Source organism: Microtus ochrogaster, unplaced genomic scaffold (assembly GCF_000317375.1).
Source record: "Microtus ochrogaster isolate Prairie Vole_2 unplaced genomic scaffold, MicOch1.0 UNK126, whole genome shotgun sequence".
In the NCBI taxonomy this organism is placed as follows: Eukaryota; Metazoa; Chordata; class Mammalia; order Rodentia; family Cricetidae; genus Microtus; species Microtus ochrogaster.
Window position 1 is genome coordinate 448,937 of NW_004949224.1, and position 19,753 is coordinate 468,689.

At 39.9% G+C, this 19,753-nt stretch overlaps 1 protein-coding gene across 3 annotated transcripts in view; it reads left to right on the forward strand.

Annotated features, from left to right (window-relative positions):
* Positions 1-12,960, forward strand: part of Pex1 (peroxisomal biogenesis factor 1) — a 38,226-nt gene extending 25,266 nt beyond the window's left edge. For 2 of the 3 annotated variants that reach the window (XM_005371770.3, XM_026778318.1), the window contains 9 exons: positions 1,353-1,487; positions 4,210-4,274; positions 5,842-5,984; positions 6,058-6,161; positions 6,872-7,048; positions 8,598-8,828; positions 10,108-10,284; positions 10,572-10,702; positions 12,746-12,960. In XM_005371770.3, the coding sequence (XP_005371827.1) occupies positions 1,353-1,487; positions 4,210-4,274; positions 5,842-5,984; positions 6,058-6,161; positions 6,872-7,048; positions 8,598-8,828; positions 10,108-10,284; positions 10,572-10,702; positions 12,746-12,830 (1,248 nt within the window). In that variant the 3' untranslated portion in view covers positions 12,831-12,960. Of the gene's footprint in view, positions 1-1,352; positions 1,488-4,209; positions 4,275-5,841; positions 5,985-6,057; positions 6,162-6,871; positions 7,049-8,597; positions 8,829-10,107; positions 10,285-10,571; positions 10,703-12,745 lie in introns of those variants that run through there. The other variant, XM_026778317.1, reaches the window with a different exon arrangement.
* Positions 12,961-19,753: the final 6,793 nt, after the last annotated feature.

Genomic DNA, 19,753 nt, shown 5'->3' on the forward strand with positions numbered 1-19,753 from the left:
ACACACACACACACACACACACACACACACACATACACACACACACCAAGTACTAATGGCCAGAAGAAACCTAATCCATGGGCTGTGGCTTTATTTGTTAGCTTATACAATTCCCTTTTGACTGACAAGCATTCGCTGAGTTACCAAAGAAGTGGGATTTTTTTACTCCTTGGTATTTTTACCGCCTGTAAATGCAAATCCATTTTGATGTGAGTGTCTTAATTCTGTTTTGCTTCTGTCACTCGTGTTTGCTAGAGGATAGTGACCCATTTGCTGAGATTTCAGCGGAGTAGATAGAAATGAAGCTTACCAGACACGCAGGTGGACTGAGCAGACTTTTGGACTCCGGGTATCAGTCCTAGAAAGGCAGAGCTGACTGGCAGCATAAACTCGGTGGATGGAAAGATGGAGGAGGAAGGAGAGTCTAGGTGCAGTATGTTAAATCAGAGACCTGAGAAATGGGTGGTTGTGTGAGATCGAGGACTCAAGCAAAGAAATAAGTCAGGACTTTGGGTTACATGTGGCTTGGGAAGGGTTATTGTCAGGGCCTGAGGTGTGTTGAGTATAGCACAGAATCAGATTTAAGCCTATAGGAGAGGAAGTTGGTGTGGACTTACTAGCCAGCAATATCATGGCCTCAAATGCTGAGTTTTTGCCCTAGGCATTATAATCCAATATGGAGACCATGTGCTTGAATGCTGACTTTGAGACCTCTCTGGTTAGTAGAAGTCAGGTTGGAATTTTGTCAATAAATGAACCCACAGAGGCTTGCCTAGGAGCTGAGGCAGGCATACTGCTGATTGTGGCTAATATTTACTTAATGTCAGGTAAGATTTTGCTCCTTGGGTAGCTGGTTAGTTAGAAGGTAATTGAAAAAGAGTTAATCACTTATTTAGCAAGGAGACTGTTGAAAGATGTCTGTAACCGTGACATATGATCACTTTGACTCAATACTTGAATACAAACAGCTATCACAAGGTAGCCATCCAAGTGGTATATGCTTGCCGAAAGACTACGCATTTGGTTTCTAACACAGCGCTTTTACTACACTTTAGAAAGGAAGATTGCTCAGTGGCTGGGCCTTGCCTGGCTTAGTCAAGGCCCCGGTGACACTCTTTTGTACCACCAAAACAAAAGAAGGGTGAACAAAGTGGAAGGAATTGCTAATGCCCTGACAGTGCTTTATATAGATGCATTCCATGGACTTCATTGACTGTGTCCAGTAGGAGTTTCCTGCTGTTGTGTTATTATTAATAAAAGAGGTAGCAGTTACTACCATCCAAATATTTTCTGTATATTGGTCTTCAGTCGTTTAGATTTCTGCTCTTTGTCATACTTTCAATATTTTTCAGTACCCAGAATTATTTGCAAACTTGCCCATACGACAGAGGACTGGAATATTGCTTTATGGTCCCCCAGGGACAGGAAAAACTTTACTTGCTGGGGTAGTTGCAAGAGAGAGTGGAATGAATTTTATTAGTATCAAGGTATGTATGCACTTGCCTTCTTTGTCTTTTTTGTTTGTTTGGTTTGGTTTTTATTTTTCAAAACAAGGTTTCTCTACAAGCCCTAGCTGTCCTGGAGCTCTCTCTGTAGACCAGGCTGACCTCGAACTCTCAGAGATTTGCCTCCTGAGTGCTGAGATTAAAGGCATGCACACTGCCTGGCCATTCTTTGTCTTTTTTTAAATTGAGATAAACATATAACATTCAGCTTGCTGCCGTTTGAAGTGTAGAATTCATTGGCATTGTTTTTACACTCACAGGACTGTGAACCTATAACCTCCTGTTTTCAAAGCTATTTCATTCTGTTCCCGCTTCCTCTAATTCTTCAGCAGCTGTTAGTTTTATTTCTGTGTCTTTGTATTTGCCTTTTCTTAATATTTTGTATGTATAAAATCAGGTGATAGGTGACCTTTTCTGTACGCTTCAAGTTGTCATGTGCATTACCACATTCCATTACACACATGCGGCACACTTTGTTTAGACATCCATTATCATGGGTTGTTTTTTTCATCAGGCTTTAATGCATATATTTTAACACTAAATTGTTTATTTTGTGTGTATGTGTGTGGGCTCACATGTGAAGGAACAGACTGGGGGTAGGTTCTCTCCTCGCACCATGTGGTTCTGTGGACAAAACTCAAGTCGCCAGGCTTGGTGGCTTGTACCTACTGAGCTACCTCTGCAGTATTCATGAATAATGCTGTTCTAAAATCTGTGTGCAAGTTGTCTATAAACGTACGTTCTCATTTCTTTTGGTAGATACTGGGTCTGCTTAGTTTCTTCAGACACCACCATACTCTTCCTCCCACCACAGCTGTCCTTGCCAATTCCGATTAGGTTTCCTGATTGTGGATCAATCTCCTATTTGGAGAGCCAGGAGGAAGAGTGATGCAAAGAACTGAGTGCCAATCATCCTCTTTCTGAGTGGCTTTTAAGTTCTTGTTTAAGGCATATTGCCATCATTATGAATAGAATTTATGTAAATATTAAAAGGAAAACCATATTGTACTTCAAGGAGAAGAGACAAGAGTAGAGGCAGTCTTCTGGGTCTTTCGCTTGCTGACTGCCTTTTACCCTTTCTAGTTCACACGAGGTCTACAATGTTTTTAGATATAAAGCAAGTGCGCTAACGAAGTCACACTGGCAGATGATTGGGTGATGCTCACAGTCATATGCTGGATAGCTTCATGTCCTTAGTCTCAAGACCTCAGCATTAGCCATTTACCAGAGAATGACTGATTCTGAAGCAAAAGAATTGTATGGTAGTCATACTCAGAACTTACTCAGAACCTGAGATCCAGGTAAATAATTTGTAATTGGGTTTTGCCTGCCCTCCTTTGTCCTGATTCTGTTTGAACTAGGTAAACAGGAAGTGATGTTCATAATAGTGGCAGTGATGGAGAAAGTAGAAACTTCAGTCATCCATCTTTCTTTTTTTCTAGATTTCTTCCAGCCCCTACTGACTTCCTAAATGTTTTTTAGATTAATGCTTATTCATATATATTTTTCCATTAGGAAGATCTTTGGCAGGTACTGTTTTGTTTTTATTTTTTAAACCCATACAGCTTTAAAAGTGTTCCTAATTTAAGGAAAAACCGTTCATTATCAATTTTGCTATATGTAATTGGTGCAGGACAATTCTGTATTCTGTCAATTATGTTTTAAATAAACACTGATTGGCCAGTAGCCAGACAGGAAGTAGAGGCAGGGCAATGAGAACAGGAGTATTTTGGGAAGGAGGAAGCTCTTTCCCCAGTCCTGTCCAGACACCGAAGAAGCAGGATGTGACCTGCTCTTCTGAAAAAGGTACTGAGCCATGTGGCTAACATTGATAAGAAAAATGGGTTAATATACGTTATAAGAGCTAATAAGAAGCCTGAGCTAATGGACCAATCAGTTTATAATTAATATAGACCTCTGTGTGATTTTCTTTGGGGGTTACTGGCTATGGGAACTGGGCAGGACAGAAACCCCAACAAGTAGCCCACTCCTCCTGTTACATGTAATAACATTTGTTTTCAAAGGTTTTTGCAATTGAATTTCAGGAAAGGAATTTTATTTTTCACCTCCTCTATAAACAAATTGATTTCAGTAATTGAAGATGCTAAACAGAGTGAATTATATCTCTGTACAATTTATAAGGCTCCCAAAGGTTTGATAGCAATAGAGTTTGTCCTTTTTGAACCATGCAGTACTTCACTAAACAAACCTAGTGCTTCATTGGCATCACTGTCTTGGCAGTAGAGACTCAGCAGAACTTTGTGCTTGAAGCCTACATTCTAATAGTGGAGAGAGACATCCGCATAGAAGTTGCTGCTGGGTGGTGCTAAGCCCAGCAGGAAACATGTAGTAAGGAGGAACGAAGTAGCCGGAGGGGGTCACACAAGGTGTTGTCAGGTGAAGCTCAAGAATAGGGACATGTTGACAAAGATCTAAAGGCAATAAAAGCCACAAGCCATGAGAATGTCTAGGACAGTGTTCTAGGAAGAGGAAGCCAACCAAGGGCAGGGAGTGATTGGGACACCCCAGCACAGTTCATTGTAAGATACAAGTAAGAGACAGCCATTCTACCCTAACATTGTAAGATACAACAAGTAAGAGACGGTCTCTTAAATGTTCTCTAATTCGTTATGCGTAATCAAACCGCAAGCCGTGTTTGTTTTTAATTAATTTCATTTCAGCCTGATTTTCTTTTACCTTCTAGGGACCAGAGTTACTCAGCAAATATATTGGAGCAAGTGAACAAGCTGTTCGAGATGTTTTCATCAGGTGGTTTTTATAACTGTTTGAAGTAATAGACAGCTGTTAACATTTATTAATCTTGGTTTTGGTCTTATTTTTTAAAGAACTGATACTTGAAACCTCTGGTCTATTTACTAACAAAGCAAATGGCAAGGGTTTTATCTCAGCAAATACTATTTAAAATACAATTTCCAATATTAAATTTTGGAGATTATTTTTATTTATAATAGTAATATTCTTGAAAGTAGAATCATAAGTGCTTGTTCAAAGATCAGACTATTCTGTCTTCCTTCCTTCCTTCCTAGGTAAAATCTCACTATACAAGACAGACTAGTCTTGAATCCATGGTCCTTCTGCCTCAGCTCCCTAATTGCTGGAATTAGAAGTATGCACCACACTTTTCTTTCAGATTAGATTCTTATATGAAGCAAATAATTATTCCTTATATATTCCTTATGTTTTTAAGTTCTAAGTTCTTTTTTCTTCTAGTTCCTAATGTATCTCTTACAAGTCAGCATGTGATATATCCAGTTTTATTAATGCTTGTGTTACTGAATATACATAAGATCTCATATTAACACAGAAGATAATACTTAAATTTGAAAATAATTATTCAAGTGTAACAGAATCATGGGAAGTTTTTAAAGTAAAATTTTATTTTGTTGTAGTCTTCTAATTAAAGGTTTATGTATCTATCATGAAGTTTAAGAAATAGAGCCTTATAAGGGGGAATTATTAAAGTCCCCCATATTGACAAGAGGTTAAATTTACAAAGAATATATAATTCTAAATATTTTATATCTAATAATGCAAGATTTTTCAGAGTGTTTCTAAGAAACAATGAAAAATAATGAGCTTATCATCTTTGAACAGGTTGAAGAATTAAACAGGCATTTCCCAGATGCAGAAGCCAGTGAGCACACAAAAATGGCCACCGTGAAGCTGGAATGTTGCTCAGTGGTTCAGAGAGCATGCAGCTCTTCCAGAGAACCTGAGTTTGGTTCCCAGCACCCACATCGGGTGGCTTGCAAATGCCTTTAATTCCAGCTCCAAGGGGTCTAACATCCTCTTCTGGTATCTGAGGACGCATGCACACACATTTCATACACACACACACACACACAACTTAAAAAATACAAATCTTTTTAAATGACTAGCCATGATCAGAACCTATTGACTAAAATTTGGGTTTTAGTCTTGTACTTATCCAGAGGCATGAATCTCTAAAGAAGTATCTTAAGCATCTCAAGAGTAAATTTAGAGAGAAGACAAGAAGCAGTTATGATCAAAGTACCTTGTGTGCATAGATGAAACTAACTGAGAATTAATGTGTAATAAAAATATGTAACACTACTGTGAGCAGCAAATTCCAGTTTAAATTTTATGATCCTGAAAATAAGGATAATTGCATCAAACATGCTTTCTTTAAGCGTTAGTTGTGAAGATTAAGATAAATATGTATGTGTATATTATAGTCTATGCTGCGTGTGCGCGCGCGCGTGTGTGTGTGTGTGTGTGTGTGTGTGTGTGTGTGTGTGTGTGTGTGTGAGAAGAACCCTGGTAAAATGTAGAATGTTTGTGTTTTTTCCCCCAGAGCACAGGCTGCAAAGCCTTGCATTCTTTTCTTTGATGAGTTTGAATCCATTGCTCCTCGAAGAGGTCACGACAACACGGGGGTAACTGACCGAGTAGTTAACCAGCTGCTGACACAGTTAGATGGAGTAGAAGGCTTACAGGGTGAGCCACTGTTAATATAAAACACAGTGTAAGAAGTTACTAAACATCACTCTAAAGTGTTCTTTCCCCTCAGGTGTTTATGTGTTGGCTGCTACTAGTCGCCCTGACTTGATTGACCCTGCCCTGTTGCGGCCTGGCCGACTGGATAAATGTGTGTACTGCCCTCCTCCAGATCAGGTGATAACATCAACCCGGCAGATGCAAGCGCCACACTCTTTGCTTCTGAGCTTTCCTTCTGCCGTGCAGTAGCAATTGTCCTTAGGAGATCGCTTTGCAGGCAAAGGCTTTGTTAACTGGTTACTCAAAGTAAAAAAGGCCCTAGTTAGGTGTGGGGAATGGCTGTTATCAGCCAATAGGAGAAAATCAGGAAACAAAAAGGACTAACACCCATTTCTTGTCAGAAACCTCTGATTCAGGGCCATGCAAGTGGGGCAGTGAGCCTGTGGCCAGGTCCCGTGGAGAAAGGTGTTTCAACTCTTCTTGTCATGTTCTGCCAACCCTTGCTCCCAAATGTAGAAAGGAATGAATGAATGAATGAATGAATGAATGAATGAATGGGCCCAAAAGGTCAAAGCGTATGGTCCATGCGCTTGTTTCTTAATAATTCTCCTTTGTTGGCATACTTGGCCAGATCTAGGAAATAACCTCAGTGTGAATGTGAACTTGTTCATGCCGAACAGTTATACTGGTTTTCATTCATTTTCCTGCCTGTGTCTCCTTTTAGGGACACAGTGCTAAAGACAGATAATATACTTCTAGTACATTCTCCAAACTGCTTGGAAAGCTTGTTAAAAATGTCCAGTTAATTTATAAAGGAAGTTTGAAGAGTCACAATTCAAAATGACAGTTGTTTAATGTGTTTGGTCAACTAGTTTCTCTTCCTCCAGGGATCGCGTCTTGAGATTTTAAAGGTCCTCAGTGACTCTCTACCTCTGGCCGATGACGTGGACTTTCAGCACGTGGCATTGGTGACCGAATCCTTCACTGGGGCTGATCTGAAAGCTCTACTGTACAATGCGCAGCTGGAGGCCTTACAAGGAAGGCTGCTACCTGGTGGGCTCCATGTGAGTTCCCTGGGAAGGGAGAGAGCAGGTCAGGGTCAGACTCTATGGGGACTTTAATTTGCCATTGTAAATGTTCCAAAATTGGATACGGGATTTGCAGAGGATTTTAATCATGAAGATTTGGTATCTCTTTCCCTAACATTGCCATAATATTAACAAACCGTTTGTTATTAGGAAAGTATTAATAGAATGGGGTAGTGTGAATTCACATAAATAGAAAAATAACTAAAGTTTTCAGCTATTTTATGCTTCTGACCGGTTACTGTTTCTTTTGAAGAAGTGGCAGTCTCCTGTGATGAAACACGGGACCTCATCTCACGTCCTCTCCATTCTTCAGTGACTTCCTGACTCCCTGGTGCTAAATATCCCAGCCCCAGAACCAGTGTTTTCTCTAATAATGGCATTTCATTTTCAATTATCGCGGAGGATAATCTACATTATAGACTTTGCCTATATTTTCTAGGTAGCTTTTCAGTATATGTCCTTCCACCAATTTTTGTTAGAAACATCTGTAGGTCCTAAATTTTTTAAATAGTTACAAGTCAAGTGTGTGTGGGGGGAGCCAGGGATGCTCGTGTGTATGACGTGTGGAAGTCAGTGAGCAACCTTGGGTGGCATTCCTCAAGTACCCTCCCCCTTTTGAGACAGGGTTTCTCACTGACCTGAAACTGTGGATAGGCTGGCTGACCAGGAAGCCTCTATGCCACACTGTCCCCGCCCCCAGCACTGTGATGACAATTCCACCTGTGTCCAGACTGTTTATGTATGTTCTGAGGCTAAGCTCAAGGCTGCATGCGTGCACGTCACTTTACCTACCGAACTGCCTCCACAGTCCTCGGGTCAAGTTTTTGCTGTTTATTTTAGCAAGCCATTATAGTGAGTGGGTTTTTTGTTGTTGTTGTTGTTGTTGTTATTTTATTTCTTTATGGTACTAGGGATTGAGCTAGGAGCCAACACATACTAGGCAGACTCTGGACCATTCAACTACATCCCTATCCCTGCCTGAAGGTTTCTTCTTTCTCAACCCCCTTTTCATATGAGTACTTTATAAGTATATATGTGTACACAGACGTACACACTCTATGATTGATATAAATCATATTATAAACATAATAAAAACAAAAATGAGTGAAAGGCAGAGATGGAGAAATAAAACCTGGATTCTGGGTTCTACTTTTGTTTTCATTGGGAAAGTTGGTGGATTTTCTACATACTTCATTTTAGTCTTCCCTTACTGTAATAGTTGTGTTGTGTAGGCTAGACCTGTAGCTCAGTTGGTAGCATGCCTAGAATGTACCAAGCTCTGGACTCACCCCCAACACCAGGTAAACCAGGCATGCTGGTCCATCCTAAGTTATACACAAATATAAGGCCAGCATGGGCTACATAAAACCTTGTCTCATAAAAACATCATTATTGTGTACCTTGCATCCATAAAGGATTGAGAGCTTGCTGAGAAGCGTGTTCTGCTGAGTGGTGTCATCTGCTGTTATCTCTAGCTATGGAGTACTGAATGGAGTCTTACACTGGCTCTCTCTGTGTCATCTAGGACGGAGGCTCCAGCTCTGACAGTGACCTAAGTCTGTCCTCCATGGTCTTCCTCAACCACAGCAGTGGCTCTGATGACTCAGCTGGAGATGGAGAATGCGGCTTGGATCAGTCTCTTGTTTCTCTTGAGATGTCTGAGATCCTTCCAGAGGAATCAAAATTCAACATGTACCGGCTCTACTTTGGAAGCTCATATGAATCAGAACTTGGAAATGGAACCTCTTCTGACTTGGTATGTTGTATATTCGTCATTGTGTGACTCTGATACATAAAGATACATGTTGATGTGACATTGAACTAGGATTTATCTCCTAACCAGCCCCACATAGTCTTTCTGGTGGTTGGTCTGCAATAAAAATAGTCTTGCTTTTTTAAATTATGCCAATTAGTTATTTTCAGTCCTTGTTAAGCATTTAAGCAGGAGCAAGGAAGTTGGTTCTTCAGGGCCCAGATGTGGGTGCCTTTGTGGTCTTCTGGGTATTTCTCTCCTCGTCGGCAATCTTAAACCCTTTTTACTCTGAGATCTATTTAATAGTAAATATAAACTTTATTGTCACGAAGTACTAATGTCTAAAATTCTTAACAAAAGTGTTACCTATCTGTGATTCTTTTTATGGAAAATATGAAAAGATGCAATTGTATATATCAATAAGGAAACTATTTAGGTTAAATGTAGGCAACATCATTATTTTTTCTCTTTATTTAAAATATATACCCACTGAAATTAATACTGGCTTACTATTACTTTTTTAATATATAATATTTTTACATGCATAGTTACTTTTTATACATTTTCTTTAGTAATTCAGATTTCTAAAAATATAAAAATACTACTTTTATTCCTAAGAAGTAGGGCCTTGTTTTTTTAATAATACACACACATATAATTTAATTGTTTCCTATTTTTCAGTGTCTCTAGAATACTGGGGACCCTTAGCATAACTATCTCCTAGGCACTTAGCAAAAGGGCTTGGGAGACGGCTGCTCGTGAAGAATTCTGACTCCCGGGCCTGTAGAAAGCTGGACACGGGATACGTATTTGTGATTCCAGCTGGGGGGCACACTCCCCGGATGATCACTGAGGTTTGCTAGCCAGGTCAGAGTCTGTCTCGGAAAATAAGTTGCAGAGAAACACTGACCTCTGGCCTCCAACCCCTCCCGCATTCGCTTACAAGGAAAGCTAAGAATAAGGCTCATGTCGAACCTCTCTTTGGCCATCAGTTAATAGATTTAAGCTTAACCTAAGTTCAGGTTGTTGCTTGAGGGATATGGTCTCTGGTAGTCTGCCTGTGCTCAAGGATGGCCTCATCCTAAAAGCACCAGACAGACATACAGTTGGGAGGCAAAAGTGGTGAGGGGATGGATTTGATCAAAACCCAAGTGCATCTGTGAAATTCTCGGTAGATGTTAAAAAGGAAGCAAAGTTTCCATTTTCATCTTCAGTGACCATGCTCTTCTCCCTCCTCTCTTGCCCATCTGTCTTCCTGGTCTTTGCTGTGCCCATCCTGCAGAGTTCACATTGTCTCTCGGCACCAAGCTCCGGGACTCAGGATTTACCTGCACCTCCTGGACATCCTGTGTTTAGGACATCTTCCCAAGAAGGCCACCAAGATCTTACTCAGGAGCAGAAAGACCAGCTGAGGGCAGAAATCAGCATCATCAAAGGCAGATACCGGAGCCAAAGTGGAGTATGGCCTTTTCCCCTCAGAACTGTTAAAACCTTAAAAAAAACTTAAAAACTTCAAAGTTGCTCTTCCCTTTTGACACGTATTTCTTTGCATTTTAGCTGAGCCACATCTCCAAGCAGAGCGCTGAAGGCGCAGTGGCTCAGTCAGAGGCTGGCAGGGCCCTTAGCTCTGGAATTGACCTTGGAGAAAGAGTGTATGCTTTCTAGGAAAAAACTGACAAGAAAAAAATAACACTTTATTCCTTGAATTGCTGAGTTAACATTTGTTTAATCTGCTTTTTATTTAAGGAGGATGAATCCCTTAATCAGCCAGGACCAACCAAAACCAGTTTTGCTATTAGCCAGGCACATTTAATGACTGCGCTTGCTCACATGAGACCGTCTATAAGTGAAGATGAAGGGAAGGATTTTGCTGAGCTGTAAGTAACCATAAGAAACATATTATTCACCAAAGCTCTTTTGTGTTTAAATATTTGTTAAACATTTGGAAGCTAATTTAGAAATATACATGGTTAAACTGGGGTTGTAATTCACACAGCATCTGCCGAGGATGTGCAAGGCCCTGTTTATCCCATTCCTGTAACCAGAAAAGAAATTGTTATAGCTATGCACTCAATTAGATTTTGTTTAATATAACTTGTTATATTATATTTGAGTTACATTATAACTGATTTTAGAAAATGAAGAAATAAAGCCAGCAAGTGGTGGCGCATGCCTTTAATCCCAGCACTCAGGAGGCAGAGGCACTCAGTTTCTGAGTTCTAGGCCAGCCTGGTTTACATAGTGAATTCCAGGACAGTCATGGCTACTCAAAAAACAAAAAAACAACAACTATATGTGTATGTACACATATAAACATACATATACTGTATGTGTGTACACATATAAACATACATATACTGGTTTTGCTTACAAGATAATTTATATTTTATTAGTGTCGACATTTACACAGAATTTTCTTCACTTACGGAAAGTTTACAAAACACTAGAATTTATAGTCTTCCCACAGTTTACACTGTGGCTACTTTGAATGGTGGACTGGCTAATATCCTGTCAATGATTCAGCATAATCTAAAAATATTTATTTCTGGTTTGTTTGAGAATAAATACTTCAGTTTTGCAGTTCTGAGGTGAGATGTGTATATGTCCGCAGTGTGTGCTTACTGCACAAATATCCAAAACAAAGAGAAGAAAGAATAAGAAAGGAAAACTTCCTTCATCTCACACTGTAGCACAAATACTAAAAACCCAGAGATAGGGATTGGGGTTCAACCTGAACATCAGAAGAGCAAAGCAGCCAGCCCCGGGCTGTTACCTCTACCTCAGACCAAAAGTGGGTGAGATTCTGTCTCCATGAATCCTGAAAGACTCCACACCCCACACTCTGCTCTCTACCAAGTTCCTGTCTCTTCTACCCAGCCCTAGCACTCCTGTCTCCACCTCCCTAGTGCTGGGATCTCCTTTGTGTGAGCTCTGTTTCTCTTTTAGATAGATTCAATCTTGTGTAGCCCAGGGTGGCCTTGAACTCCTTTGTGTGAGCTCTGTTTCTCTTTTAGATTGAATCAATCTTGTGTAGCCCAGCGTGGCCTTGAACTCACAGAGAGACGTCTGCCTCCGTCTCCGAGTCCTGGGATTAAAGATGGGTCCCACCACTCCATGGCCAGTATGGCTGCTTTGCTCTCTGATCTTCAGGCGAGCTTTATTTATTAAAACACAAATAATATAACACTATATCACATGACTTTATGTAGTTAACATTTTTCTCACTACAATGAGAATGCCCTACCTGTGCTGCTAGGCCCCCATCCCTTTAAGGCATTCGGCCATCTTGAACAGTTTGACAGGCTATGCAGGGCCACTTTGTGGTGTTAATGCCAGTTTCTAGTGTGTCTCTGCCACAGTATCCAGGACTTGACATTTATGTTGTCTCCTGGTTCTCACTGCTATTCTGGAAGCAGTGTGAAGCCAAATGTTTGCTCTTCTTTCATTAGTTCATTGGGATAAAGGTAGAATCATTGCATGATAATGGTACCTGTGACAGGGTACTAACATATTGCCAACTTGCTATAGCTAGTGTTCAGTGTCTTTCAGTGACACCAGATCTCAAACCCTCCCACCTCAGTGTCCCACTGCTCAAATCAGGGCTGATTTGATTACAGAAAAATTATGTCTTACTTAGTAATTTCCCTGCCTTTGAATAAAACTATAGAAGTTATAATTTTCATATTGTTCATTGCAATTTTTATTTTATCCTGTCCAATCTGCTGTTTATTTTCTTATATTTTCTATTAGACTACAACTTTGAAGAATTATTTTTAATAGTTTTTTAATGTTCTCTATAATTTTTTCAGTTATTATCCTTTCATTATTAAAACATAAGGCTGTTTTTAAAAGAATCCATTATCTTTGTTTTGTAATTATTAAGTATTATCCACTGTATATCATCTCTCTTACTTTTTAAGGTATGAAAACTTTCAGAATCCAAAGAAGAGAAAAAGTCAAAGTGGAACAGTGTTTCGGCCTGGACAAAAAGTAACTTTAGCATAGAAGAGAGCTGATATTTTCTAGGATGTGATTGTTTATTTGTTCTGATGGTCTGTCCCTCAGTGAAAATTATAAAAATGAAGTCTGTAAATTTTTTTTAATTTAATAAATTTGGTTAACCTATGAAAACACAGAATGGTAAATGCTGTGATTATTATATAATGCTCAGGACTATCTGAGATTAATAGGGAAGCTAAATGAAGGTATTTATAACAGATTGTGTATTTTATTTCCATAAGTCTATATTAAATCCTTAATGAAATGAAGTGCGGTCAGTGTTGGCGCTGACTTGTCCTCTAGAGGAGAGATTTCTTAGCACTAGGCAGCCTGCAGCCTCGCAGCTTCTTGACTGTTTTGGAAAACTATTTATTCTGTTATCTTCTGATGTTTTAATCCGATCATGACAGTTCAAATAAATTGCCTGATAGACTTTTGATCCAGCCCCCAGTCCAGAATTTTTAAATGTTCTTTTTTTTTCCCTGATTGTAGCATGATATCTTGATATTTTCTTACTATGTGAACTAATTTGTAAAGTCAGCCACTATCAACACAAACAGTATCTCTAATATCTAGTAATTCGTATGAAAAGGAAGAGGGAGTTAATTAAAATCTAGAGATCAGCTGTGAAATAGCCATGTGGGTGAAGGCACAATAGCCAGTTAGGACTCACAGGAGCCTGGCTTTTCCTTTCTGGCTCTTCCAGATTCTGGCCACAGCCTAAGAAAGCTTTTTTGATACTTTGGACTTTTTCACTTTTTTTCTAAAGCTCCTTGTCCTAGTTAGGGTTTCTCTTGCTGTGAGGAGACACCATGACCATGGCAACTCTTACAAGGAGAACACTTAATTGAGGTGACGGCCTACAGTTTCAGAGGTTCAGTCCATTATCATCATGGTGGGCAGCATGGTGGCATGCAGGCAGACGTGGTGCTGGAAGAATATCTGAGAGCCTATCCTGTAGGCAACACAAAGTGGACTGAGATACTGGGTGGTATCCTGAGCATAGGAAATGTCAAAGCCCACCCCCACAGTGACACACTTCCTCCCACAAGGCCATACTACTCAATCCAGCAAAGCCACACCTCCTAGTGCCACTACCTGTGAGATTATGAGGGCCAATTACATTCAAACTACTACACTCCCTGCCAGGTGGCTGCTTGCCAAACCTCCTTACCTAACTATAAAGGTGTGGCTTTCTCTGTTCCCCATCCAACTCCCCTGGGCAGCGGCTGCCGTCTACAGCTCCCCTGGGCAGCCATTGCCATCCACAGCTCCCCTGGGCAGCCATTGCCATCCACAGCTCCCCTGGGCAGCGGCTGCCGTCTCCAGCTCCCTGGGCAGCCATTGCCGTCCACAGCTCTGGGCAGCGGCTGCCGTCCACAGCTTCCTGGGCAGCGGCTGCCATATACAGCTCGCCTGCCCTGCAGTTTTTCTTTTCAACGCTAATAAAATTGTCCTCTAGCTTAAAACAAAAATCTGAGCAGTGCAGTCCTTCCTCACAGTCTCCAGTTCTTAGTATTAAGGGTTGTGGACAGCACAATTCCCCCAGAGTGCTCTCCCCCAAAGATGAGCTCTTTCAGGGTAACAATTTAAACCCTGTGAATCCCCTGGGTGTAATACTCTTCACTTAGGTGAAGTGACATAATCAAGTTGTGTCACATGAATAACAGTGAAAGCATTGGTCAGTCTTTGAAAGGTGCTGTTGGCAGATGCTTAGAGTACAGACAAAGCAAATCTAGTTCCAGGATGTGCCACCTCAAGAGAAGGCAAATGCATGCCACCTATATGGCAGAATGGGTTGCAGAAGTCATCAGGGCTCAGTGGGAATAAGCAAATGATTAAGTAATAGAAATGTTGATGAATCATTATTTCTCAACTGAAATTGAGGTAATCTTGAAGGAAGGAGAAAAAAACAAAACTTGGAAGCCAAAATTTAGATGTGCCCCAAGGCTAAGCACATCATCAAAAGTCATCCCAGCTTCCCAGAAATGATCTCCAAAGAGAGAAATGTGGAGCCAAAAGTTTATATTGGTGTTGGCTTGAAAGAGTAAAACTGTTAAACCTACTGACTAGAGGGAAGCATAAGAGCTCTGCCTTAAAAAAAGATTAATTTGGCCTGGCGGTGGTTGTGCACGCCTTTAATCCCAGCACCCGGGAGGCAGAGGCAGGCGGATCTCTGTGAGTTCAAGACCAGCCTGGTCTACAGAGCTAGTTCCAGGACAGGAACCAAAAACCACAGAGAAACCCTGTCCCCTGTCTCAAAAAATCAAAAAAAAAAAAAAAAGAAAGAAAGAAAGAAAGAAAGAAAGGAAGGAAGAAAGAAAAAAAAGATTAATTTATAAGTCAAACAAGAAAAGATCCAAAGGGCTCCCCTTATCCAGGCTTGGGCTTTGGTTCGGGTGATCCTGACACAAAGAAGGTCAGGATCGTAGGAAAATATGGGACCTGCTGTAGTACATCCCTCCAGAAAATGGTGAAAATTGATATCATCTCTCTTGCTCCTTTTATGGTAAGACCAAGATAAAGAGACAAGTTGTTAGCATCTGGCACTGTGGTTCTTACATGAAAAGTAGCTGGTGGAACCTGGACCTACAACACCACACCCGCTGTCACAGGCAAGCTGCCATCAGAAGACTGAAGGAACCAAAAGACCAGGAGAAATGCTACCATTTGAGATTGCCTATCCTGCAATGAATGGGTAAATTCAAGAGAAAAAAATCTAATTTTTTTTCTCCTTTACAAACCAACTTGGTGACATGCTATGGGACAATGGTTTGTACCCTGTCAATTCTCTTTTAATAAAATACTGATTGGCCAGTAGCCAGGCAGGAAGTATAGGCGGGTCAATGAGAACAGGAGAATTCTGGGAAGAAGGGAGTCCTAGTCCATAGTCGTGATCCAGCCACAGAAGAAGCAAGATGTGACTGCCTTGCCAAATAAGGTACTGAGACACATGGCTAACACAGGCAAGAATAATGGGCTAGTGTTGAAATAAGAGCGGCGGAACTGCGTCCCCAACACCCAGCCGCCTGCACGGCTAGCTTTATACCCGAAATAATTACACGGAAACTGTATTCTTTTAATCACTGCCTGACCCATTAGTTCCAGCCTCTTATTGGCTAGCTCTTACATATTGATCTAACCCATTTCTATTATTCTATGTAGCCCACAAGCAGGCTTACCAGGAATGATCTTAACCTGCATCTGCCTGGAATGGGGGAACCATGGCGACTCACTGACTCAGCTTCTTTCTCCCAGCCTTCTCTTCTGTTTACTCCACCCACCTAAGGGTTGGCCTATCAAGGGGCCTAGGCAGTTTCTTTATTCCTTAACCAATGAAATCAACAGATTGATATACGACACTCACACATCAGGCTAGTATAAGTTATAAGAGTTAATAAGGGGGCTGGAGAGATGGCTCAGCAGTTAAGAGCACTGCCTGCTCTTCCAGAGGTCCTGAGTTAGATTCCCAGCAACCACATGGTGGCTCACAGCCATCTGTGATGACATCTGGTGTCCTCTCTGGCAGCAGGCATACATGCAGACAGAATACTGAGAATACTGTACACATAATAAATAAATAAATCTTTTTTTTTAAAAAAAAGAAAGAGTTAATAAGAAGTCTGAGTTACTAGGCCAATCAATTTATAATTAATGTAGACTTCTGTGTGATTTCTTTGGGACTTAATGACTGTGGGAACTGGACAGGACAGAAACCTCAGAGAACAGAAAAGCACCCACATGGACATCTGCATTCACATAAAGCATGAGAGAGTTTGGGAAATAATTCTCGACAAAAAATAGGCAAGAATAATGGACTAATATGAGTTATAAGAGTTAATAAGTCTGAGCTACTAGGCCAATCAGTTTATAACTAATGTAGACTTCTGTGTGATTTCTTTGAGATTCAATGACTGTGGAAACCGGGCAGGACAGAAACCTCAGACAACAATGACCAGATTGTTTCAGCTCAGAATTCTACAAGATTTTCAAAGAAGAACTAATACCAATACTCCTCAAATTATTCCACACAATAGAAACAGAAGGAACATTGCCAAACTCGTTTTATGAGGCTACAATTACCCTGATACCCAAATGACACAAAGACATTACTAAGAAAGAGAATTACAGCCCAATCTCACTCATAATATTCAATATAATATGGAAAACATTAAATAAAATACAGGGAAATCGAATCCAAGAACACATAAAAATGATCATCCACCATGATCAAGTTGGCTTCATCCCAGAAATGTAGGGATGGTTCAACATATAAAAATCTGTCAGTGTAATCCACTATATAAACAAACTGAAAAATAAAAACCATATGGTCATCTCATTAGATGCTGAAAATACCCTTTGACAAAATACAACATCCCTTCATGATAAAAGTCTTGGAGAGACCAGGGATACAGGAACATACCTAAACATAACAAAGGAAATATACAGCTAGTCAACAGCCAACATCAAACTAAATATAGAGAAAATCCCAGCAATCCCACTGAAATCAGGAATTAGATAAGTTTGTCCACTCTCTTCATATCTATTCAATATAGTTCTTGAGGCCCTAGCTAGAGCAATAAGACAACAAAAGGTAGTCAAGGGGATACAAGTCAGAAAAGAAGAAATCAAACTCTCACTGTTTGCTGATGATATGATAGTTTAGATAAGCAACCCCAAAAATTCTACCAAGGAACTTATACAACTCATAAACACTTCCAGTAATGTAGCAGGATACAAGATCAACTCAAAAAAACAAACAAAACAGTAGCCCCCTTTTACACAGATGATAAATGGGCTGAGAAAGAAATCAGAGAAACAACTCCCTTCACAATACCCACAAATAACATAAAATATCTTGGAGTAACTCTAACAAAACAAGTGGAAGACCTGTATGACAAGAACTTTGAATCTTTGAAGAAAGAAACTGAAGAAGATACCAGAAAATGGAAATATCTCCCATGCTCTTGGGTAGGTAGAATTAGCATAATAAAAACGACAATCTTACCAAAAGCAATCTACAGATTTCAATGCAATGCCCATCAAAATCCCAGAAAAATTCTTCACAGAACTTTAAAGAACAATACTCAACTTCATATGGAAATGCAAAAAACCCAGGATAGCCAAAACAATACTGTACAATAAAGGAACTTCTATAGGTAGACATCACAATCCCTGACTTCAAACTCCACTACAGAGCTACAGTACTGAAAACAGCCTGGTATTGGCATAAAAACAGACAGGAGGAGCAATGGAACCCAATCGAAGACCCAGATATTAATCCACACACCAACAAACACCTGTTTTTTGAGAAAGAAGCAAAAAATATCAAAAGGAAAAAAGAAAGCATATTTAACAAATGGTGCTGGCATAACTGGATATCAACATGTAGAAGAATGAAAATAGACCCATATCTATCACCATGCACAAATCTCAAATCCAAAGGGATCAAAAACCTCAACATAAAGCAAATGACACTGAACCTCATAGAAGAGAAAGTGGAAAGCGACACAGGAGACCACTTTCTCAATAAAACCCCAGTAGCACAAACACAAGAGAAACAATAAATAGGACCTCCTGAAACTGAAAAGCTTCTATAAAGCAAAGGACATGGTCAACAAGACAAAACAGCAGCCTACAGAATGGGAAAAGATCTTCACCAACCCCACATCAGACAGAAGACTGATCTCCAAAATATACGAAGGAACACAAAAAATTGGTCACCAAAAGAACAAATAATCTAATAAAAAATGGAGTACAGACCTAAAAAGAGAACTCTCAACAGAGGAATCTAAAATGGCTGAAAGACACTTAAGGAAATGTTCAACATCCCTAGCCATCAGAGAAATGCTAATCAAAACAACTCTGAGATTTCACCTTACATCTTACACCTGTGAGAATGGCCAGGATCAAAAACACTGATGACAACTTATGCTGGAGAGGTTGTGGGGAAAAGGGAACACTTCTGCATTGCTGGTGGGAATGCAAGCTGGTATAACCCCTTTGGATGTCAGTGTGGCAATTTCTCAGAAAATTAGGAAACAAACCTCAAGACCCAGCAATACCACTTTTGGGTATATACTCAAAGGATGCTCAACCGTACCACAAGGATATGTGCTCAACTATGTTCATATCAGCATTGTTTGTCATGGGCAGAACCTGGAAACAACCTAAATGTCCCTCATCCAAAGAATGGATAAAGAAAATGTCATACATTTACACAATCACTCGAGTTGGTTGTTAGGAAAATGAAAATTCAATATAAAAGATACTTCTACCAGTTTATAAAGAAATGGCCAGAATAAAAAATGGTCTTGGATTTTGCTTATTTTCTTAGAGAGTCTCTGTGCAGTGCTGGCTAGGTCTGGAACTTGCTATGTAGACCAGGCTAGCCTTGAGCTGATAGAAATCCTCTTGCCTCTGCCACTTGAGTGCTAAGATTAAAGACATGTATCTGCTCAGTTTTGTTTGTTTTGAGACAGAATCTTTGTGTAGCCTGGCTGTCCTGGAACTCATTCTGTAGACCAGGTTGGCCTTGAGCTCAAAGATCTGCCTCTCTGCCTCCAAAGTGCTGGGATTAAAGGGGTGTGCCACCACTGTCCAGCCTAATTTGGATTTTTAAATGCCTTAATTTAAATAAATGTTAAATGTTCATTTTTATCAATAAGTCAATCTTTAATTTTTCTAAATTCTGTTACTTATGGATGATGAATCTTTTCTACTTTGAATTTCAAGTACAACAAGATTGATGTTTCAATTTAATACCATCTTGGGAGAGGCATCCTATTTCCTATTTAAGTAGTTCAACTGAAATAAAGAAATCCAAAATAAACTCATTATAAAAATATTTTTTAATCCCAAACTAGAATATTAACATTTAGAAAGTCATTTCCAACAATATTCACCAAAAACGCTTTTGATAGAGTTTC